This window comes from Hemibagrus wyckioides, linkage group LG04 (assembly GCF_019097595.1).
Source record: "Hemibagrus wyckioides isolate EC202008001 linkage group LG04, SWU_Hwy_1.0, whole genome shotgun sequence".
Lineage (NCBI taxonomy): Eukaryota > Metazoa > Chordata > Actinopteri > Siluriformes > Bagridae > Hemibagrus > Hemibagrus wyckioides.
Window position 1 is genome coordinate 10,986,199 of NC_080713.1, and position 25,466 is coordinate 11,011,664.

At 37.8% G+C, this 25,466-nt stretch overlaps 1 protein-coding gene across 1 annotated transcript in view; it reads right to left on the bottom strand.

Moving 5' to 3' along the window:
* LOC131352343 (SH3 and multiple ankyrin repeat domains protein 2-like) overlaps nt 1–25,466 on the bottom strand; it is a 132,912-nt gene that overhangs the window by 20,942 nt on the left and 86,504 nt on the right. The window contains exon 16 of the mRNA XM_058388366.1: nt 21,913–22,037. Coding sequence (XP_058244349.1) covers nt 21,913–22,037 — 125 coding nt within the window. The remainder of the gene's footprint in view (nt 1–21,912; nt 22,038–25,466) is intronic.

Here is a 25,466-nt window from a genome sequence, read left to right on the forward strand (position 1 = left end):
AACAAGTTGTTGGCATTTCTAACATTATTTGCATTCTTTAAGGATCTGTCTAAGTGCTGTATCACAGGCAATAGAGGATATGAGTCATGATGCTGCAGGACACACACAAACAACACACTTTATATCTCTTCTTCTATTACTGTAAACATTTTCCCTGAAGACTTCTGTCTGACATATGAAGCGAAAAGAAGTTCAGCTCATCACCGACACCAGCACACTCATCACACCACTAGCACTAATGTGACAAAAAATAAAGCAGTAGCTGCTGATGTACTGGTTCAATGCAATCATTTTGTGCGAGTTAATTCAGTGAAAGAAATGGTTCAATCATTGTGAGCTTGTTGAGGGAATTGTGGTGGCTCTGTGGTTAAGGCTATTAGTTGCAGATCTGAAAGTCTGGGTTTAAATCCCAGCACTGCCAGACTGCTGTGATTGGGTCCTTGAGCAAGACTTTTAACTTTCCTCTGAGATGTATCCTGCTTCAATTGTAAGGTTTTTTTTTTTTTGTTAAAAAAAGCATCAACCAAATGGGCAACAGTACCATATCATGTGTTACGACAATCAAATGATAATCTAATGCTAAGAGAATAACATTGATTATCTCGTTACAATGGTATCTGTAAAACGGAAGGATATATTAGGCGAGAAGTGAACAGTCAGTGGTTTGCTATTTCGGCCATTCAATGTGTTCCATGATATCTGTAATATTTTGGAAAATTCATTCCATTTTCCTGATCTGTCAATGATCCTATATATGCTTTGTAAACTCTTTGGAGATCATGGCTTCAACAGTCAGATAAAGCCAACTTTGATACCTGAAATTATGGGTTAATTAAAATCTTTTCAATAATAACAGATATATGATAATTACTTCTGAACAAAAGTTTAAATGCGATTAGTTATTTCTGATCACATTCCCAGGCCCTATTATAAAAGGCTGTGCAACTTTTGTTTTTATTCCTATTTCTATTCTGTTTTTCACTCAAATTTTGTCGGTTGCAAAACTATAAGATTATAAAATTCTGCTCTTCAAGGCTCTTCATAAGCACCATCGTATTTCTCTGACCTCATCCACGTTTACACACCCTCTCGTACTCTTAGGGCCTTTTCTGCTATTCAACTCCTCACACCCACTGCCTGTCTAACCTCCCTGGGGCCCATAGGCTTTAGCTGCGCTGCCCCCCGCCCCTGGAACTCTTTTCCTCATGACAATCAAAGTATTTACTCTCTTTCCACCTTCAATTCCCGGCTCTGGTTTCATTCTGTCTCCAAAAAAAACACCTGCCTGTAAATAAACTGCTCTACAGTCCCTAGGAGTGAATTAATGCATGAATGTGTGTCTGCATGCTGCTCTGGAATGGACCAGTATCCAATTCAGGGTTTATTTCTGCTTCCCTCACAGTATTTCTAGAATATGCATGATAGATAGTGATACTAACTATGGCAATGCTTAATCAAGTTGAATGAATGAATGAATGATTATCATATACAGTAGTAATGCATCTTTAAAACCACCTGATAATCAGTCCAAACATTTGCTGGTTAAATCTAATGCAAGTCCTTAAACAAATGGTCCACCTGTAGGCCTCACTTTAGCTAGAACAGCATCACCATTCATTTAAACTTTATTCATCACTGCTGGGTTACCTGCTTAGCTTCATAGTTATTTATAGTGAGTTTAAGATAATCTCAGATTCAGTAACAGATTTGTAGTAAAGGATTTCAGCTGATCAGGAGTTTATCCAAAGGACAGTGGTCCCAAGGAGATAATAAACCCTGGAATAAACAAACCCAGTGCATCCGCTTAACAGTTAATGCAGATAATTAATGCTAGCTTACAACCAATCCTAACCCTGACCTCAAAAACTTAAAAATTATTAATAATTCAGTACAGTATTAATTCAGTATATTGTATCTCACCGCCTTTTACCAGGTACCAGCAAAATAGCAAGTTAATTCTGCCTGAAAAAGCCAGTCAACATTAACAGTGTTTACAATACTGTATGAGTCATAATTGAGAAATAATTAAATACAATACTGAAGCTTTTAACAGTTTCATTTGTTTTGTTTAGAATGAGCCAATTGAACAGTCAGGAAAGACAGTTAGGGGAGGACTAGTCAGATAGGACAGTGACAAGACCGGTCCTTACACCTTTACCAGACTGCAGAACCCAGAACTAGTTTGCCTTGTGGCCTTTTATAGCCAAGAAATTAAAAAGTAAGAAATGCTGTTATAGTATACAGTATGTGCTACCTTATTATGCACTTGTGCAACAGCACACCCATATATCACCACATCCTCCAGGAGGGACCTGAAGGAGGGAAGGTCTTCCCTCTGACCATTGAAAGGCAGGCAAAACCATACCCACCTTGATGCTTCTCCTTTAACAAAGCTCTTGTGCGTTTCTGAGTCTTTAAGCCAGTCCCTTCAAGTACTTAACTGTTCCACTCATGCATTACACAGTTTGAGGCTTATGTCCTGCTGACACTCCTGATCAAACATATCAGCTAATGAATAAGTCCCTTTAGGCCAGATGTGTTGGATATGATTAACTTTGTTATCTCTAGTTTTATTTTTCTTCCGGTTTCAGAAGGAACTAAACATAATCCAGGTGTGTATTTCTTTCCTCCAGAGCAATTTAAAGCAACCCACATGAACGATCAACACAGAAAGCTGTCAAATACTTTAAGTACTTTAAAGTAGCCATTATGTTGCATTTTCTTTCTCTTTTTTTTGATAGCTGTTGTTTTCATTATCTAACAATACATAGAAAAGTGATAATGATCACCCAGAGCAGCAGTTATTTCCCTGAGGTCATGGCTGATGTTTTTCCTTTTTGCCATGATGTAGACACACATCTGAGTGCTCCAGTTGTTATAAAGGTAGTCACACTTTTTGACGATTAACTAATTTTGTGCATTTCAATAGAAACAAATAGTGTATTTAATGTGTATCTATTTTTTTTCTACATATTGAAAGCCTGGTTGTTATTTTGGTGCTGATAAAGAAAAACATAGACTTAAAGGTGACTAAACAGACTTTTTTCTCATAACCGACTTCAGTAAATAGACTTATGAGAAAACACACATTCTAAGATTTTTTAGAATCAGTCTAATTCTGTTGTGTGTGTGTATGTGTGTGAGGTGTTGTAATAATTGATTGTGCACATCTATGGTTTGTATCATAACATAGCCACAGTTTGCTCTGATTGGCTGACTTGACCGCCACTCAAGCTGTAAAGCTCCCACCAGCTGCCTCAGTGCAGGATGCTCGGAAACAGTCGCCATGGAAACTTGCATCACACACTGAGGGGCCAGCACTCTGTCTGAATCCACACCCTCTTACCCATGTAAAGCATTATTAGGGTGCAGCCATTCTGTGTCATGCGAATTCTCAGTGGACAAATCATATTTCTTGGATGATTCACTATATTTACCCATAATGCACTATAAATCCACTGTGCATAACTGATGCATACTACTTCCACATGGATTCCTACAATGCATAGTGTTTCCTTTAGCTTAAAGAAAGCTCTGAAACAGATCAGCCATAATATAAAACAATAAAAACACATTGAGGCATGGACTCCACAAGACCTCTGAAGGTGTGCTGTGGTATCTGGCACCAAGACGTTAGCAGCAGATCCTTTAAGTCTGGTAAGTAGTGAGGTGGGTTCTCCGTGGATAGGACTTGTTTGTCCAGCACATCCCACAGATGCTCAAGTGGATTGAGATCTGAGAAACTCCGAGGCCAAGTCGAGATCTTGAACTCTGTCATGTTCCTCAAACTATTCCTGAGCATTTTTTGCAGTTTTGGAGATGCTATGATCTAGTCATCTAGCCATCACAATTTAGCTCTTTTCATAGTCACTCAGATCCTTAATGCTTACCCATTTTTCCTGCTTCCAACACATCAACTTTTAGTACTAATTGTTCAGGTGCTGTCTAATATATCCCACTCCTTGACAAGTGACACTGTAACAAGAAAATCAATATTATTCACTTCACCTGTTAGTTGGTTTAATGTTGTAATCAGTAATCAGTATATGAAAATACGATCTAATGTAAACCTCGAAAAAACCTGTTCTGACAAGCAGCCATTTTCTATTACTGGTCTATTAAGATCTATGAATAAAGATTTAGTGCTTTCTTCTTCTTGTTATTATTAATATTACAATTTTTAATAAAATGAAAAATTGAACTTAACCTTTGTAATACAGGAACATCAAGGATACTAATGTTCATTTACTCACATTCAGAGGAATAAAACCCCTGTTGGATCACAAAAATGGAAACTTTACCATAAAATATTAAACAATTAACAATTAATTAGTAGCTTCTGTCCATCAGACCCATTTCTGAAGGCGTGGCCTCCATACTCACAGCCCCAACAGGCATAACCATAGCCACTGTGACAGTTGTTGCTCAGGCATTGGGATGATTGTCTCAGAAAAGCACGACACACCCCAGTTTTCAGCCTGTGTATATATGTGATTATTAAAAAAAAAAACATATCTTTTTTTATCTACAGTATGTGTCATATCTATTTGTAGGTGTGTAGTATGAGTAGACAGATTCGGAGACATGTTTCATGTCAATGTGTTTTGTCTTTATTGTTGTCTTCTGCTCTGTCTTTCCCTCTGTCAGTGACGTCTGCAGTGGCATGAATCATCACCACTAGCTTTAACAGCGCATCACAGTTCACATAGACACATGAGCACACGTACACAAACAGCTGCAGCAGAGCTAATGTCTGTTCTTAAACTCAGAGAATAATACACACACATCAGTATAGGCAGGTCCATCACACACACACATCTCACTCTCTCTCTCTCTCTCTCTCTCTCTCTCTCCAACAAATTCCCTAATTCATAGATAAAGATTCTATGATTTACATGGTGCTATAGGATAATCCTGCGCGTGTGTGTGTGTGTGCATGTGTGTGTATGTGTATGTATTTAGTGACTGCAGTTTCTTGTTCTGAATGTGTTTAATTACACTGATCAGAATGGAGAGAAAATGGAGAGAAGATTCCTTAGCATGCTACACACACACACACACACACACATAAAGAGCTCAGATTAGTGCTTGGTGGCCTGACCATAATAAAAATGTTGTCATGGTACTAGATAGTAGATTTGAAGGAGCTCCAAAAGGAAAAATACACAACAGTTTCTAAAACTGTAGCACTTATACTATAAGACTACTGTATTACTTGAACATTTTATTATGTAAGTAAACTATGTACAGTGGATATAAAAAGTCTACACATTCCTGCTAAAAATGGCAGGTTTGTGTGATGAAACCAGGATACATCATGGAAGATCTTTAACATTCCCATCTTTAACATCACACGAGTGAAGTAAAAACCAGAAGCTATTGACAAGAAAAAAGCAAAAGAAAAAACTCTCATTTTTGGAGTGTAAGTGTCAATCACCAATCACATTCAAACTTTAAACTGTCATCAGTCACGTGGTTCTGATTAACCCCAAATAAAGATCCGCTGTTTCTATAGGATTTTCTTTGTTTCATCTGACTACTGAAGCCACTACTGAGCCACGGTCAATAAAAAGCAATGAAGAGCTTACAAATGTTTGAGATCTCACTGCTGAAAGATTTTGATGAAAAGAGCACTATAAAAATTTTTTCTAAAACATTAAATGTACCATAGAACACCATGTAGGCCATCATCAATAGTGGAGAAGATGGAGTAGCACAGTGACATCACCATGCACAGGATTTCCGATCGATATAGATGAAAGGACAAGATGAAAATATCAGTGAGGCTTCTAAGAGATCTACAGGAGCTGCAACAATATTTAGCAAATTATCTTTCATTCTCTTGTGACAACAATTGTCTGAATAGACCAAGGTAGAGCATTTCAGGTGTAATTATTAAAGACACATTTGGTAGAAAATCAAGACATCATGTCATTTGAAGAGCATCACACCCTCTTTGAGACAGCATCATACTATGAAGCTTCTTCTCTTCACCTGAGACTGGGGCTCTAGTCAAGATAAAGGGAATCATAGATAGCTCCAAATACCACTCAAGTTCTGCACACAACTAGCCTTAGCTGAAGATAAAGACAGCTAAAGAGGAAGAAAACAAATTCACTTTCCAACACGATAACAACCCAAAGCAAATATCAAAATCAATAAAGGAACAGCTTCAGAAGATGAAGATCAGTGTTTGGGGATGGGCTTGGTCTCAAACTCAGATGTCATGCCCATCAACTGTTGAGGCATATGGCACACAAAATTGAAAACACTTCAGGAGTTTTAATGTCATCATCTGATTTCAAAGTCTACCACGCTGCCACTGCAATTGGTGAGCAACCCTCAGTTGGTGAGTTGTATGAAATGTGATCAAAATATAAGTCACTCTGGATAAGGGTGTCTGCTAAATGCTGTAAGTATAAATGTTTACATCTGGGACAATGAGCACTTATGAGGATCAGCAAAACACTGAATTTTCCAAACTATTTTAAATTCACAGTATAGACTCATCTATGGATACACACTGGTCTGACATCGACTTTACATTTTCACACCCTTAAACCAGACGCTGAATAAAACAAGTTGTGACTGGTTGCTTTACATGTCAGTCAGACCCCCTCTTAGACAATAAAAGCTGCTATGGAATCCAGACCTTCTGATGTCAGTCTGAAGGTCTTGCTACATTGGACAAGAGATGGGCCATCCAGAGTCCAGGATCACAATCCTGTAGAGTGACTTGAACAGGGCTGTACACAGAAGATCTCCATTAATTTTATATATCTGGCTGTTTTTTTTAAAGAAAGTGGAATAAATTGCCAAATCAAGACGTGTTAAGTTGCTAGACTCTTAAAAAATATTGAGTTCTGAATCACGAGTAAAAGGTGCTGTAACAAAGTATTAGGTAAGGGGTGGGAATACTTATACAACCTGGTTAATGTATCCAAACATTGGTCACACTCCATTAGAATCTCACTGTGGTTTTGGATAACTTTTATTCTTCAATAAATCAAATGATCATTTAAAAAGCTCTATTTAAAGTTTATGCTGTACTGGACAACCTTGTAGGTGAAAGCTAGCATAGTGGACGAAACATAATCTAGTAGGGGAAAGCTAACATTGTGGATGAAACATAAGCTAGCAGGTGAAAGCTAGCATAATGGACGAAACATAATCTAGCAGGTGAAAGCTAGCATAGTGGATGAAACATAATCTAGCAGGTGAAAGCTAGCACAATGGATGAAACATAATCTAGCAGGTGAAAGCTAGCATAGTGGATGAAACATAATCTAGCAGGTGAAAGCTAGCATAGTGGATGAAACATAATCTAGCAGGTGAAAGCTAGCACAATGGATGAAACATAACCTAGCAGGTGAAAGCTAGCATAGTGGATGAAACATAATCTAGCAGGTGAAAGCTAGCATAGTGGATGAAACATAATCTAGCAGGTGAAAGCTAGCACAATGGATGAAACATAACCTAGCAGGTGAAAGCTAGCATAGTGGATGAATCATAAGCTAGCAGGTGAAAGCTAGCATAGTGGATGAAACATAACCTAACAGGTGAAAGCTAGCAAAATGGTGAAAGCTAACCTAGCAGGTGGGTCATGTTTCTGAGTCATCTGTTTAAACATATTTATTTCTTGTGTCTTTTTTTATTTAATCTTGATGAATGTTAAATACAACAGTCAAATTTTGTATTAATGGTTTTAATGTTATAAGTCATATTTTAAATAATATTTCCCTACAAATACATTATTCCTTTAAAATAATGGGAGTATGTCTATCCTAAAAAATAGATGTAGGCTGAGCAAAGAATGCTAATAATGCTTGCCAATTTATTTGCAGCAAGGAAAAATGCCCCAGAATGCACTGTGATATAAGGGGTACACACACACACACACACATGCTAACACACAGGTTTGTACAGTGATCCACACTTAAACGCTGCGCTTTGCTGCCCTTCAGCTGTGCCAAGTGAAACTGGGTTAGCAGGCGGAGCACTTCACAGGATGAGGAATGTGTGTGTGTGCGTGTGTGTGTGTGTGTAAGAGCAATCCAAGCAGAGGAATCACAGTCCTGTGTAACCAAGGCAACAGCCCAGGAGGCTGATGTCACAGAAGCACCACATGCCAGGGTGAAAAATAAAATCTAAAGCATGGTGTGTGTGTGTGTGTGTGTGTGTGTACATATGTGCACTCATATTATGCCCTGTCCATCAACAGTATGCAGTACACAGTATGTGAACAGCATGAATATTACTACACAAGCCAACATTTCTAAATACACAGCCAGAGCTTTCTTCATGGTTATACTGCATCCCATAATGCAATGCGGTAGGCAGAATCAACAGAAGCAAATGGCTTTATATTGCAGCACGTTTTCTTCTAGATTTTGCAGGTAATAAAATGTTTCATGGGTTAGTGTTCATTTGAAGAAGACTGTAGAGATTTGGGTGGACCTCCTGCAGTTCATCTGTTAGGTCAGTAGATCTGTTGATGATGCTGTCATCATTTTCTCCTCTAATACCCTGACGGCCTATCAGCCTACGCTAGGATACTTTATGCGGATTTCAATTCAATCCTTCAATAAATAAAGGAATATTTATATATTATTTATATACTACACATTCACAGTACAGTCCAGGTCAATTTTGATCCGGTCCCAGAATCCCATCATAGTATCTACACAAACCAGAGATCTATTTAGAATGCTATTAATATATCCTGATAAATAATCCTTAATTAATAATGAATGAAAGCAGGTAGAGATCATTTTAAAGATTTTCAACCACTAGGTACAACCGCCTCACACTGCCCGGGCTCAAAGAGCACACCATTGTGATTATTTTCTTGCAGAGCACCTGACCAAGCTCATAAAGACATGAAGAAATTACCACAGGTCATGTTATGTCCTCTTATCACTTCTGTCATCTCTAACATGACACACATGCCTTGTTTTCTCTCCAAGACTCCCCCAGCTGTCTTCCCAGTATATATTTGCATATATAGCACATGACAGTGTCAAAGCACTCTGTGACCTCTGTTCCTTATGTGCACTATGTAAGATCACATCTATGCTGTTTTAGTCTTTCAAGATTCCACATGAAACTTTAAAGATCGACTGGTGTCTGTCTCAGTGGGAACCTAGGCAAATGTGGTGGGAAAGCAGGCAGTTCTCATGACAGTGTCCCTCTTTGAAGTCTGTAACTAATGTCTCATAAGAAGAATATTCAGAAACGTGGCATATTTCCAAGATTTCCTAAAGCCACCTTTTTTTCTTTATTTGATCCACATCAGTTGATCTATCATCCATTTCAATAGACATGGGTGGAATCTGACCTGGAAAACTTTCAAAGGACAAACATTTGTAGCACCTGTACAGAAGCATAAAATTTTTAACTTAAATTGCACATTTTGTGTCACTTCGAATATCAGGTTTAAAAAAGAGCATTGAATTTTTCCTGCTGTCAAATGTCAAAATGGATCACATTTGGCCCAATCAGTGTGTAAATGTTAATGCAATCATTCTTAATCTGGTTCACTCCAAACTCTCTTAATTCAACTCAACCATAGTTACTTCTATCCATCAGATTTGGGGATCCTCAGAAATTCATACTACTGTATTTCCATTGTTTTTCTAATGCAAGGACCACTCTATTAAATTGCAGATAACACAGTCATTCAGAGATGGTGACAATCTACACTATGATCATTGTTCCAGTGATACAGCTTAAAATCCCTTAAGTCCAGCGATAAACCATATAATAAAAGCTAAATTGTTAGAGCACCAATGGTCACTACATTTCACTTTCTTCCAGCCTGGGATGGTCAAAGACTGGCCTTTGAAGCTTACTTGGTTATCTTAGTTATACCTGACAAAAAGAATGGCTAGCAAACAACAACACACAAGACTCCAGGCCACTCTTCTGCAATGGGGTGGAGATGCGGATTAATCCTGTCTAAGATTGTAAACTTGTAGATTGTAAGATTGAAAACTTCCACAATTAGACAAAACATTATCCAAGGATGTGGTATTCCATCCATCCATATTCTGACACATTCTATTCAAGGGAACCTGGATTCTATCCCAGGAGACTCAGGGAACAAGGCAGGGGACATACTGGCCAGGCTGCCATTCCATCACAGGGTACAATCACACATACATACTCAGAAGAAACCCATATAACCTGTGGAGAACTTGCAACCTTTATGCTACAGGACAGAGGTGGGAATTTAACCCCAAACCCTCAAACCCCAGATCTTCCCAGAATATCAAAGTCTACAAAAGGGGGTAGAGCATTCTTGTATTTAGCTCCTAAACTTTGGAATAGTCTTCCTGACAGTGTTCAGGCCTCAGACACAGTCTCCCAGTTTAAACGTAGACTAAAAACTTATCTCTTTAGCCTGGCATACATTTAACACATCCCATAACCTTGTGCTCCAGTACATCTGATTAAATGCACATTATCATCTAGTGCTGCTAATATTATGAACAGCAGCTACGCTAATTCTGTTCCATTGTTTCCCTTCTTCTACCCATCCCGAGGCATACAGAGACTGTGCCGGCTCCAGTGGCATCCGGAGATGGACCAGCTCCAGCCGGGTTCTGCTTTGTGAGGATTGGGGTATTCAAAGCAGCGCTGTTGACGACAACAACCTCCTCATTGATTTACATAATATTCTACACATGCTGTATCGGCATCACACAATTGTCACCCAAATGAGGATGGGTTTCCTTTTGAGTCTGGTTCCTCTCAAGGTTTCTTCCTCATACCATCTAAGGGAGTTTTCCCTTGCCACTGTCCCCTCAGTCACCTCAGGCTTGCTCACTGGGGATAACATCTAGGACTGTTTGTCTGTTTATATGTTTGTTGTTTTCTTATGTTGTTTCTCATGTAAAGCTGCTTTGAAACAATGCTCTTTGTTAAAAGCGCTATACAAATAAAATTGAATTGAATTAAATAGAATGTATGAGACATGCAACCTACTAAACCACTGTTCCCCTGTAGCTGTAATTATGTTACCAAAAAACCTACTTTCTTTTTAAATACATCAAATCTGAAAAGTGCTCAGGACAATAACCTCTCTTGAGCATTAGTCTGAAGGCCCGAATTTTGTTAAAGCCTTCTCTATGATCTCTGGACAAGTTGAATCAACTAAAGCTATGGCTGGACCTTCAGCTTGATGTCTAGATCCACATACCCTTGATAAGTAGACTCAGTGCTCAATGGCTGGAGGTTCCACAAAAGCTCTACTGAACTGTGCAATATTGAGTTTCATCAGTTGCCTACACTCTCTGTGTATTAGGGGTGGAACACAATGCTATTATCTGTATTTGTATTTTAACCCTACTAATTTGGCCTTCAAAGAAAAATTACAGAAAAAGACATTCAGAACCAGAATTGAATTAATTTAATCTTCTGAAAAAGTGTTCTATCTTCTATCTAATTTGACTGAGTAAAACAAGTAGACTGCTTAACATTAATAAGTTAACCAGAGTGAAAAAGAACAGTGGACTAGTTTCATGTGTTTTTTGTGCCTAGACAATTTATTACTACTGCTTATCCTGACATTACATTCTGTAAAGATTTGTCCTCAGAAATTGTTCCCTATTTACAGTAATAATAATAATAATAATAATAATAATAATAATAATATAATTTATCCACTTCACATCCCCTACAGCATATTGATAGAACCCTGAACAGCTGGTTCACAGCTGCATCATTACAGTCAGGAGCTGTAGATTGGTTGACATTAGACCTCAGGACATGTTACCCACTCCTGATTTCCCTTACTGTATGAGAAAAGAATGGCTCTGGAAAACCATTTCCCAGTAACTGAAGTGGAACGCCAACACCTGCTGGAACACTATAAAGGCTCGGGTGAGGCTATACTTCCTGTGAGAGGTTAAAATGCCTAATGGTCCAGTTCTGCACAGCCATTGCAAGTCTGTCCTCTGCATCTCTGAAACAGTCTAATTTGGTTCTGTCACCAACATTTAGTCTAAAATAACCTAACTCCAGTAGTAGCTTCATATCATTTTGGGTCATCATCACAGACATTAGAAGTCCATTCCACATCAGAGAAATGAATGTTTAATACATTCACACATATGATCACTGACCACAGTATATAATAATTGCCCACCATCCACTCACCATCTATTTTATTAGGAATGCCATTCATAAATTTATCTAAACAACCAATCATATGGCCACAGCACAGTGCAGAAAATCATGCAGATACAGGTCAAAAGCTTCAGTAACTGTTCAAAAAAATGTGTGACATCTGACTTAAACCATGATTATTGGTACCAATCTGGTTTGAAAATTTCAGAATCTCCTGATCTTTACACACAGTAAATAAATGTGGTAAATCAATATACACTATATTGCCAAAAGTATTCGCTCACCTGCCTTGACTCGCATATGAAGTTAAGTGACATCCCATTCCTAATCCATAGGGTTCAATATGACGTCGGTCCACCCTTTGCAGCTATAACAGCTTCAACTCTTCTTGGAAGGCTGTCCACAAGGTTTAGGAGTGTGTTTATGGGAATTTTTGACCATTCTTCCAGAAGTGCATTTGTGAGGTCACACACTGATGTTGGACGAGAAGTCCTGGCTCGCAGTCTCCGCTCTAATTCATCCCAAAGGTGTTCTATTGAGGTCAGGACTCTGTGCAGGACAGTCAAGTTCCTCCACACCAGACTCAGTCATCCATGTCTTTATGGACCTTGCTTTGTGCACTGGTGCACAGTCATGTTGGAAGAGGAAGGGGCCAGCTCCAAACTGTTCCCACAAAGTTGGGAGCATGGAATTGTCCAAAATGTCTTGGTATGCTGAAGCATTCAGAGTTCCTTTCACTGGAACTAAGGGGCCAAGCCCAGCTCCTGAAAAACAACCCCACACCATAATCCCCCCTCCACCAAACTTTACACTTGGCACAATGCAGTCAGACAAGTACCGTTCTCCTGGCAACCGCCAAACCCAGACTCGTCCATCAGATTGCCAGATGGAGAAGCGCGATTCGTCACTCCAGAGAACGCGTCTCCACTGCTCTAGAGTCCAGTGGCGGCGTGCTTTACACCACTGCATCCGACGCTTTGCATTGCACTTGGTGATGTATGGCTTGGATGCAGCTGCTCGGCCATGGAAACCCATTCCATGAAGCTCTCTGCGCACTGTTCTTAAGCTAATCTGAAGGCCACATGAAGTTTGGAGGTCTGTAGCGATTGACTCTGCAGAAAGTTGGCGACCTCTTCGCACTATGCGCCTCAGCATCCGCTGACCCCGCTCCGTCAGTTTACGTGGCCTACCACCTCGTGGCTGAGTTGCTGTCGTTCCCAAACACTTCCACGTTCTTATAATACAGCTGACAGTTGACTGTGGAATATTTAGGAGCGAGGAAATTTCACGACTGGATTTGTTGCACAGGTGGCATCCTATCACAGTTCCACGCTGGAATTCACTGAGCTCCTGAGAGCGACCCATTCTTTCACAAATGTTTGTAAAAACAGTCTGCATGCCTAGGTGCTTGATTTTATACACCTGTGGCCATGGAAGTGATTGGAATGCCTGATTCTGATTATTTGGATGGGTGAGCGAATACTTTTGGCAACATAGTGTATATATGTGTATATATATATATGTGTATATGTATATATAATATGTATGTATGTATGTATGTGTATATATATATATATATATATATGTATATATATATAATGCATATATAATATTGAACAAATATAAAAAAATATGTATATTACAAAATAAAATAGGTCTCATTATACAAGACACATTTTCCTTTAGTTGGGAAGATTTCAGTCATGGTGATTAAGCCTCCTTAATCGAATATAAGGGTCCATATTGTTAAACAAGACAAGACAGAGCCATAGCAATGTTCTTAAACATCCCTCTCTGTACAACTGGTACAATAATATGCAGGTGGAAAGTTAATGGAACCATAACCATACCCACAGCTCAAGCTCAGTCGAATGATAAGGTAGCAGGAACAACAGTTACACAGAATACAATAAACAATAAACTGCACTGCACTCATCTCCATTTATACACCTCATGCAAAACTGTGTAACGTTTGGAGAAAGAAGGGTTGCCAGTATGGTCTCAAGTACACCCACGGTGAATTAAGGAGGCTGACATGAATGACAAAATGTATTGGGAAATATCTGTGGAAAATTGAATCTCATCAGCCATGAAGCAGAATCTGGGCAGAAGATATGTGTTTCAGCAAAATAATGATTCCAACATTGCAGCCAAAATAACACAACAATGGTTTATACTAAACAAGGTGAAAGTGCTTGCATGGCCTAGCCAATCTTGTGACTGTATCTATGGAGGATTATGAAATTGTGGGCCCATCAGAAGAACCCTAATAACCTTGGAGGATCGAGGACAATTTTATAAGTTGAATGGGCCAAAATGAAACCAAAATGCTGTAATAAGCTAATTATCTTACCGTAGGATTTCTCAACGGTGTAACTAGCAGCAATAGCTTTGCCACAAAGATTCAAACAATGATAATTTGTGGTGTTCTTGGTCTGTTGCCATGTATAGAAAAACAGTACTTAGAAAATGGAAACTATAATCCTAGCTCAGTGCCTAAGTTACAAAAATTGGGGTGAGGGCTTCTGCTGCAAATTAAATGAACAAACATGTGGAATAGAAAACTGTGTCCCCCCCAGTTTTTCACTTAGCTAGCACAAATTTAGCATCACATCTGGGTTTACACTCTACTAAAAAGCTAGCTAACCTAATCACCAGGGTTAATCTTAAAAGTAGTTATGTTACATGACCATAGAGAGTTACCTTGAGGATTGTTAAAATCAGCTTGCATTGATTTAGAAACTTTATTTTCTACTTTACATTATCTCTGTTGAAATGAAGCTTAATAACCCTTTAATATTGTAATTGATAGTAAAAAAAAATAAAAAGAGAGAGCTCTGTTGTTATAGTAAACCTTGGTAAACCATTTGATAGAACTGATCAGTGAGTCAGCAATTTTAAGGCTGTATAAATCAAAAATCCTCCCAGTACGAATGTTCGCACCTTAAAAAAATCTGAGAATGCCTCACGAAACCTACTTTTTTTCCTTTGCTGGAAATGACATCATATTTTCCGAAGCCCCTTAGCTTGAAAAAAAAAAAAGGCATACAAACTCTATGTGTAGTGAGACACTGTTTACTCATGTAAACAATATACTGAATCACTAGCTAGAAATCTACAGAGCTGATTGAGATGCACCATCTGATTATCGATAGTATTCTATTTCTAGCTGCTGCTAGAAAACATCTTCATTTCTTTCTTTTTTTGTCTATACCATTTATTAACAAATGAACACATTTTCATTGGGGCGGTGGTGGTTCAAGTGGTTATGGCTCTGGGTGGTTGATTGGGGTTCAAGCTAATATCAAGATAATAAAGGCTTTGTGCCCTCAATTCTTCTTCTAATAATGTTTACCTAAAATGGTAAAATTAGCAACAAAATTGACTATAAATGCTTACAACATTCTGAATAGAAAATTAGCTGCTTATTGTTAATTACTTTGTTTACTATGAACTATGTGTTTGAACTACAAACTACATATGTTTCAGATCATGGTAATTTATCCTCTTCACAAAAATGAAGCAAGGTGATTCTGAGAAAACTGTCTTCGACCTGCCACCTTAAAAACATAAAGTAAACTCACAAGAAGGCAAAAAACCGGGCTACTTTAAGTTTCATTGTTAAAAAACTTTATAGTTATATTTCAAAACTTGTCATGACAATTGGATATAAAGAGAATAATTAAGTTTACATAACTTAATGGGGCTATCATGTTTGACAGTGAATTGGCCTGGCGGGTCATGTTAATCATCACATATTTTACAGTATACTGCATAGTACTACTAAGAATATTAACAGTGTATGTACAGTTGATGCAGTATATGAATATTTCAAACACATCCTCAGACTTTACTGTGTGGGTGTCTTATGTCTGGCTACTCAACTGTCCAATTGTCTGAGTGTTTGTGAATAAGAACTACTAGCAGAAGGCAGTATTGTTAAAAATATTATAGTAAAAATCTGTGTTTTAGGTGAGCATCACCACGACAATAACAGATAATAATAATAATAATAATAATAATAATAATAATAATAATAATAATAATAATAATTAAATGAACTTTGAAATTTAAAATCCTTTTTTTTTAATAATAAAGCTGCCACAACGCTACTATCTCATTGTAACTAAATTATTTTAAATAATTTCATCCATTACCTGTATGGTACAGAAGACAGGAGAAGGACAATATATCCTCTCGTCTCTCTCCCTCTCTCTCTGTAATTATTTATTTATTCACTGGTTCATTAATCATGTGAGACTGGACAGTAGAAGGTCACTGCACTGTGTGTGTGTGTGTGTGTGTGCAGTAAACCTGGCCAGAACATGTTCAGTAAAAGTGTTTCTGTTCATAAAGTATTGATGAACAAAATTAAGATGTGTACCTAAAGTCAGTTAACATTGGGCCTTGTTTGGCAAATGGTATGTCAATATTAAAAAGGAATTTGGAAGTAGAAATATGAATGCATTTTTATTTATTTATTTACTTATTGTTTGGAATTTTTAGTGCAACAACCACTGTATAACAGTATGACAATAAAAAATAGCAGCTACACACACACACACACAAAGTGGAGTAAACTGAATTTGCTTTAAAGAATGTTAAATGAAATAATCATTTGAATACTTTCACAATTGGAAAACTACACACCCAGCCATCCACAAAATGGAGAACAAAACACATACATTCAGACCTTCTATATAATTATGCATGATGGATGGATGTTCAATCTAGGATGTGTCCCTGCCTCGTCCCCAGTGTTTCCAGAACAGGCACTGGATCCAGTGAGTTGAAGGCATGCTGCCCAATAAAAACCAGCAACCATATGTCACATAGTCCAGTGAGGAACCTGAATTTTTATTCATTTTTAAAATGAACCTACGTTTGTATGGTTGTAATTTTTTTCAACAGTATTTTTGGTGGACATTTTGCTGAGATGGACATACTCAGCTAGCATCAAACCACATCAGATGCCACTCACACCTAGAGGTGAATTTAGTGCAACCAATATGCCAAACTGCAGCTGGATGGAAAGCAGAGAACCTGGAGGAAATCCAGACCAACTCTACATGCAAAACTCCACACAGACAGTAATGGGAGCTCAGGGTCAAACTGAGGAACCTGGTGCTTACTGTCCCTAAGCCAAACCTGTGACAAACCAAACATGTTGTTTGTTCTATTAGTATGCTGATCAATTTCAGAGGTTCCTGAAACTTTTTAATTGGGGTCTAAATTGTGGCAAATTACTGACATATGACTTTGTTATCTATATATTGGCATATGACAAGATCATATTATATCACAAGATATAATAAAATCATCGTGGTACACTATTTTTTGTCTGTACTGTGCAGCCCTATGTGTAAATATGTAAATGGGCTTTTCTGTAAGGCTTGTGTGTTCCCAACTCACTTAATGAGTCATAAGTGGCTTTGGGTATAAATGACCCGATTAGTCAGTTAGCCCCGCCTCCAACCCAAACACAGCTGCTCAGCTTTGCCCCTTTCCCTTAAAAAGGAAACTCATGATGTATATGGCCTTTCAAGAAAAGAGCTAGGGTTGGTTATAGTGGTGTGTCCAGGCATGTGGGTCATCAGTGAATACTAAACATTGCTATCTATTTGCTATTTTCTGCTACATACACTGTAAACTGATGTTCACTGATATAAACAGATTTATTCATGCATCTATGTTATAACTGAGAAGACGAGTTAAACTGATCACATATACTTTCAATAATGGTTCTGCTTTATATGCTTGATGTACAATATACTAACAATGCTTTTAGTCCAGCTCAGAACTCAGAGGGAACTGTATCTGTGTGGGTATGGTGTGTAAACAATATAAATCAAGCCCCCTATAATGAGCACTAATGACAAAATGTATGACAATGAAATGAATTTAAGTTAATTTAAGTCCAATTAAAGGTATCATGAGGGATAATTAAATGTATTTTGTGGAACAAATGAAAATCTCAGCTCACAGACATGTAGGTTCGGCGGATGTTTCAGCTACAGTAAGTGTTACATGATAATAACTAATTTTGTTATTCCATTAAGCTATTACATATGCTAACTTTTCATTTCATTTTCACTTACAGCATTCTATAAGCAGGAATGCTAGTCACTTGCAGTGGTGCAATGCTAACACTTATGTTTAATGCTTTGTTCCCTGTTGCCCCCTGGGATAGGCTCCAGGTTTCCAGTGACCCGGAGTAAGATAAGTGATTCAGAAAATGGACAGCTCTATATTATAAGGTCTTTTGCTTCAGAAGACAAATTTTAGCGGACATCAGTGCCATTCCACCTGCTCCTGGTTTACTGTCAATGCTGATTACCTGCTTGTGTTTGCCTGTGATTCTTGCAGGTACTTTAATATTCTCATATATCCCAAATAAAACATGTTAGTGGGTGAACTGGCATCTTTAATCAGCCCTCTAGATAATTATGCATGATGGACGGATGTTCAATTCATGGTATGCGTCTGCCTTGTGGCCAGTGTTTCTAGAACAGATATTGGATTCAGTGAGTCAAAGGCATGCTACCCAATAAAAATGTTTATGGTGGTGAAAGACATCCAACCACCCTCTTGCTTCATTCTTTTTAACAGTATTTTTTGGTGGACATTTTGCTGTGATTGACATACTCAACTAACCAAACCACATCAGGTGCCACTCACACCTAGGGGTGAACTGAATATGCCAAATATGCCAATATGCCAAACTGCAGCTGGAAGGAAAGCAGAGAACCTGGAGGAAATCCAGACCGACTCTACATGCAAAACTCCACACAGACAATAATATGAGCTCAGGATCAAACCATGGATCCCAGAGCTGTTCTGTCCCTAAGCCACAGTTTTATACTCTATAATGAGTATTTTTTTTTACTACTGACACAATTAATGAACAGACTGTATGCACACACACACACACACGCACACACACACACTATGAAAGTTTTATGTCGAGCTGAGCTGTGTCATAAATCATTCATGTAGAAGGGCATGTTTCACAGAGACACGTATGCACACACACACACACACACAATTTCTATCTTGCTCTCTCTGCTACGTTTAGACAGCATAACTATATAATTGAATGGAAAAAGCCCTGTGCATCAGACACTTTTTTTTTTAAATGATTCTTATTTAATTTTACATTCTCATGAACAGCCTGTTTTTGTAATTGAGATGAAAGCATCTGGAGTATATATATGTATGAATGAAATGATAAAGTAAACCTAAGGCACATATTCAAGCAATCCTTATTGCTGCTATATCAGAAATGGATCCTATGGAGGTAAATTTCGGAAGGAATTTTGTGTATATAGATAGATAATTTTGCATAGCAGAGTCTTTTTTTGGTCAGGGTTTCTGCAATACTATGTCTCTCTCTCTCTTTCAATCGACGTAACCCTCAACTGAGCAGTTGACAGATAAGAACCTTGCTCAGGAGCCCAGCAGTGGCAGCTTGGTGGTGTTGGGCTTTGAATTCAGAACCTTCTGTTCAGTAGATCAACATCTTAACCACTGTCTAATCATTGAATCCTGCTATAGATTAGTTTAGATTATATAGATTAGATAGTATTGCTATAGAACTGCTCCAGTGTTCTGAAATGATCCTTTTCTAGCTGTGAAATTGCAGTCCTTCAGCCTTCCTGTCTGGCAAAACTGCTGCACCCAATAGAATAGAGATCCCACCTTCATCGCAGCTGTAACCAAGAAACCTCAAGGAGCAGTTCTCCATTTCCATTCATGTTTTTGCAGTGTTCATTCTCTACTCAACTGTTATGCAATTCTTTTGATCAGTTATTTTATCATGTTTATTGTCAAGCTCAGTAATTACTGTCTTTTGCAAGGAATTGAGAAAATAGAGACGAAAGGCGATACAACTAAAATAAAAAAAGAGAAGGAGAGGCAGACTGGGAAGGGTGAAGTGTGGGGTGAAAAACAAAAAAAACAAGATGTGAGAATAGAAAGAAAGAAAGAAAGAAAGAAAGAAAGAAAGAAAGAGAGTGACTAGAAAGATGCAGCCATATTGCTTCATTATTATAATAATGACAGCATCCTGATTATATCATCACATCACACTTGAGACGAACTGCACACACTGCAGCTTAAGTGTGTGTGTGTGTGTGTGTATATGTGTGTGTGTGTTAGCAAACTGTTCCCTGAGAGGTGCTAATTTTGAGGAAGGAAACTACAAAAAAAGATCTGTAGGCAGCACAAACACAGCTGACATCTTCATCTCTCATGAAGTACTGCTTTTAATTCATCAGTTATCAAACACTTGCTTTTTTGAAATAGTCAATCAGTCAGAATGCAGGCGAATTTTTGTGCGACAATTATCTGCTTCTAAAATAACAACTGTCTCAAAAAGAAAGCAGAACTTGAACTCTGATCTTCATTTTTTTTTGCACAGCTGTGAGCATAGCATCACATATGTCCTTCTCAGTAGATAGTCCTCTAATTCTCTTCATCCAATAAGAAATATCCATGACGTTCCCACAAATATGGTGGGCCCAGCTGTCACTCAAACAGAGGAGTATTTATAATAGATAAATAGTGGTTCATTTTAACTAGTTAATATACTGTAACACAATATCCAATGCCAACTGCCATGTAGCTATTTGATGTGGCTAACTAGCTACCGTTGCAACTAACTTGTAGAATGCTAAAAAAAGTAGAAGTAAAAAATAGTGTACAGTGCAAAAATAAAACCTCTGATGTTTATTGTAGCTTCATTAAGAATAGATTAGTCTATTTACCATTAGTTTCTCCATCAAAAACGATTATTATTCATGTTAATACGTTCTTCATATGCGCCTTAAGAATTGCTCAAGATAACAAGTTGTTATGGATCTTTCAGCTGGGCATTGCACTGGGTAATCTCTTGACACTGTGATAGGTTCCATAAATCTACTGTCTTGGCTAGAAAGAAATCAGCTCCATCCTCTACTTCATTCAACACATGTATTTTCTTCTATTGACCACTGGAGGTGCCGTTTTTCTAGTCAAGATGTGGTAGCTTAGTGGTTAAGGTGTTGGACTACTGATTGGAAGGTTGTCATTTCGGTCTGCCAAGCTGCCACTGCTTGGCCCTTGAGCAAGGACCTTAATTCTCAGTTGTATAAAATTTGGATAAGAGAGTATGCCAGAAATGTCAAGTTAAGAAGCCTTTACTCTCATTTCAACCATATATAGCTGGTCCAATACATAATGAAATGAAACAACGTTCCTTCAGGTCCCTGGTGCTACATAACAATGCAGAGCACCATAAAATAACAACCAACTAAGAACTAAGTACTATCGCAGTTCCACTTAAAGGGAATGTGTGCAAACAGACCAAGACAGGTAGTATGATACACTACAAGTCAATTCAATACACTACACCACAATACAGTAGTTCACAGAGAGCAGCACATTACCATGGTTTGGTTGTAAATGTGATGCTTGGCTCTCAAATAATAAAATATAATCATCTTACACACGTTTATTAACAGCAAAGAAGAGCATATGGATAGCTCTGCTAGCCCATTCATACCAGACGGCCCTGCATATCACATACAACAGTACACAAGCATTTAATTTAATACACAGCTAATGGAGTTTTATTATAATGAGGATCAGCTGAATGAAATGTTGGACTTGGATGAGATAACTGATTGTATAACTGATTGGATAACATCACCGCTTTGTCTCTACGGCTGAGATACTACAGTATTAAGAACACATTCGGAATGAATTCCAGCACTGTAAGAAAAAAGACAGAGCTTTGAAACTTACCTCAATGAGGAAGTCACCGGTCCGAAGCCCCGCCTCCCATGCAACTCCACCTTCGTCCACTGATTCTAGATACTGAAGGGCAGGAAAAGCTGGAGTTGGTGTAAACTCCTCGATGGGCGTGTCCGCTTTGAGGTGTATCCGGAGGTAGAAATGAGAAAATTTGAAGACAGTTAAAATGGGTTTGATTGAGTGATTGAGTGTGTGATCAGAATGGTTGCAGATCCTTAGTTGTTATTCAGTCTAATGAAGTTAAAATGGTGCATTAAAAAGAGGAGTGTGCTTGTGAGTTTAAAGTTACAGTTTGGTCAGGGATTTAATTTAGACAGTGTCCCTCTTACCACATGGATAGCTGTATAACCCAAACATCAGCTAAGACATGTTTAGTGTCTGATGTTACCTTCGTTAGTCTTGCTACTAGAGCTAATGGCAGCTATGTATCACATAAAGATCATGGCCAACATACAGTATCATTTTTCCTTCAGTTCTTGGGTGAGCTTGTCTGAAATTTATCTGGTGTGACTTCAACATACTACTGTTTCTACATCTGTGATGTCTTTCTGTCTTGTTTATAAAAATCTACAATGTCATACCATAGCAGAAGCCACATACTGTAAGCAAAATAATTGTAAGCACACAGTTCCAGCATGATAGTAAAAGTTAGATTAGTTTTTCCCAAATTTCTGTTTCCTATTGTTTCCTACTTTGATTAAATGCCCTCCAATCCAAGGTCAGAATATAATGTCTTAAAGTCTATAAGGTAAACATATGAAAGTAAAGAGTAGTTTGGTGAAATCTCATGCTGTGTGGAATTTTGGTTGCACCACAGACGTGATATTGTAACTGTGTAAAATGACCATAGATCGAAATTTTGCCTCAGAGAGTGACTATTCAGAGCATCTCCAACAACCAACAGCAGGATTTTGCCATTAGCCCTCACCACTGCATCTGTTATTGAGGTTAGAAGCTCTGTGGAACTATTTCAACTGAAATGTGGAGCAATTCAAAATAAATTCATGAGCATCCGCAGAGGTTCATTCACACAACCACTGCTACACAAAAGATTGAAACAATTTTTTAATGAAATGTGTTTGTAGACTTATGATAAGAATGTAATATTGCAATTCATTTGGCTGGTTTATTTCTTTCAGGAATTTATTTACAAAGATTTAAAATCATTCAGCTCAGAAATGAAAATCAAAAAGTCCCTTATTTACTTTTATTCTTTCATCTTAACATCACTATTACTATCCTTAACATTAAAACATATATATATATATATATATATATATATATATATATATATATATATATATATATATTACATAGTAATACATACATACTCTAAAACGGATGAAGTCTGTATATCTAATTTACTGATATAAAACAGAAGTATATACTGACTAAAACAGAAGGATTATGCTGGTGATCATAATTTTAAGGGAATACTTCACACACACACACACACACACACAAAATGCAAACCACTGATTCTCTTGCTTGTGCTTGCATTCCTATCTGATAAAAAACAAAATCGCCCATCAGTACATGACTACATAACTTTACCTCACATGCTCTCTCTGGACAATGAGCACTGTGTACAGTATGTGTGTGTGTGTGTGTGTGTGTGTGTGTATGATCCAGTTCTGTTTGCACCACTTCTCTGGAAGTTTTTTTCCTTATGGTTTCTCGTAGACAAGTTCATTAATTGTCAAAAAAAAAATTGATCATCTTTGTCCTGAAGTGTCATTTAACCTGACATGCTAGTACCTGAGCAAAAACCAACATTTTACACAAATTCTTTGTTTTATATATATATATGCTGTCATGGGGAGTGAAGATTCATCATGAAGATTCAGACTCTCATCACATGCATCCACAGGGAATGTGTTCTTTTAGTATTGTGTATAGTAACAGAAGAGGATCAGGATAACATGATAATGCTCTGTTACGCACAAGGAAGGGGAGAGTACATGAGGAGAACTTTGTGAACGAACAGACTACTGCACTGACAGCCAAATACTAACGCCAAGAATCATCATGACTTCCTGTCCTGACCAGTCAGATGTTAGTGGTCATTCTCTTGTTTACAGAGCTCGAGATGCTGCAGTCGCTTGAACTTTATCTCTGAGCCGATATTCTATAGACAGCCGTCAGAATTTAAGAAGCATTTCTCCAAATATTACCGAATATCTTTCATCTTGTTTCACTGAACTTTATTCAACTGCCTTGAACCTGCACAGAGGATCCAGTATGTCATTTTCTGTTCATTATTCCATCAATGCAGTTTACATTATGAAAGCTTCTTACAGAATCCATCTGGGTTTAAGGGGAGAGCTTCATTCGCTCATGTTTTATGCTCGGGACTGGACAGAGGATGAAATCTGTGTTTACATCTCTTCTAAAAGACACAGCCTGGTCGCTGTGATGTGTTTGGCTATTAGTAACAGGAGTGTGAGGCTCATGATAATGATGAGGGAGGAGATGATGAGGATCGTGGGAAATGAAATAGAAATGTCAGGGTCTCAGAGGTACAGATTACTAAACTCTAGATGGAAATTTGCACACGTTTGTTCTTAATGGCCAGATGTGGCTGTGTGGAGAAGAAGCATTCTACAAACATACACATGGACTGAGAAATTCTGTTATTACTATAGGTGTAGCTGATATGGTACAAGAGTGTCAGATAATGGTGATGATGGTGATGATGATGATGATGATGATGATGAGCTAAATTAGTCCAGAAGTATGCACCGGATTTACGCAAATTCTTTAAGGCACTTGATATGTGTTTTGGTGCAAATCAACAGTGCACTAAAACACCTATATCAAGTGCATGATGATGATGATGATGATGATGATGAGAATTGAGATGAAAAGGATCTGGAGTAAAAATCTAGATTAATGGTGTGTTTGTAGTGTAAGCTTGATGATGATGATGACGATGATGTTTAAGATAAAGGTGATTATGATGATGATGATGATGAAGGTGATAACTGAGATGAAAGGATCTAAAGTAAAAATTCAGATTAATGGTGTGTTTGTGTGTTTGGTGTGTAAGCTTGATGATGATGATGATAATCTTGATGATGATGAAGGTGGGAACTGCGATCAAACGATCTGGAGAAAAATCTAGATTAATCATGTGTTTGTATGTTTGGTGTGTATGATGATGATGATGATGATGATGATGATGATGAAGTTGAGAACCGACATGATAGTATTCGGGTTGAAAATCTGAATTAATGAGATGTTTGTGTGTTTGGTGTGGCATAATGATGATGATGATGATGATGATGATGAATGAGTGACCCAACATGTACACTTGTGTGACACATGCTCTCTATCCAGTTTACTAATCTTGTTGTTCATAGTTTTATGTGGGTGTTTGATGTGTAATAATAGGATTAGAGATGACATAACGGTGTTTATGACAATGATGATGATGATGATAATGACGGTGATGATGATGATGATGTTGATGATGACGATGGTCATATTTTTAAGTCCACACCTCTGTTTTATTAGGTGATTAATGATTAAAGGTGTAATGTTGA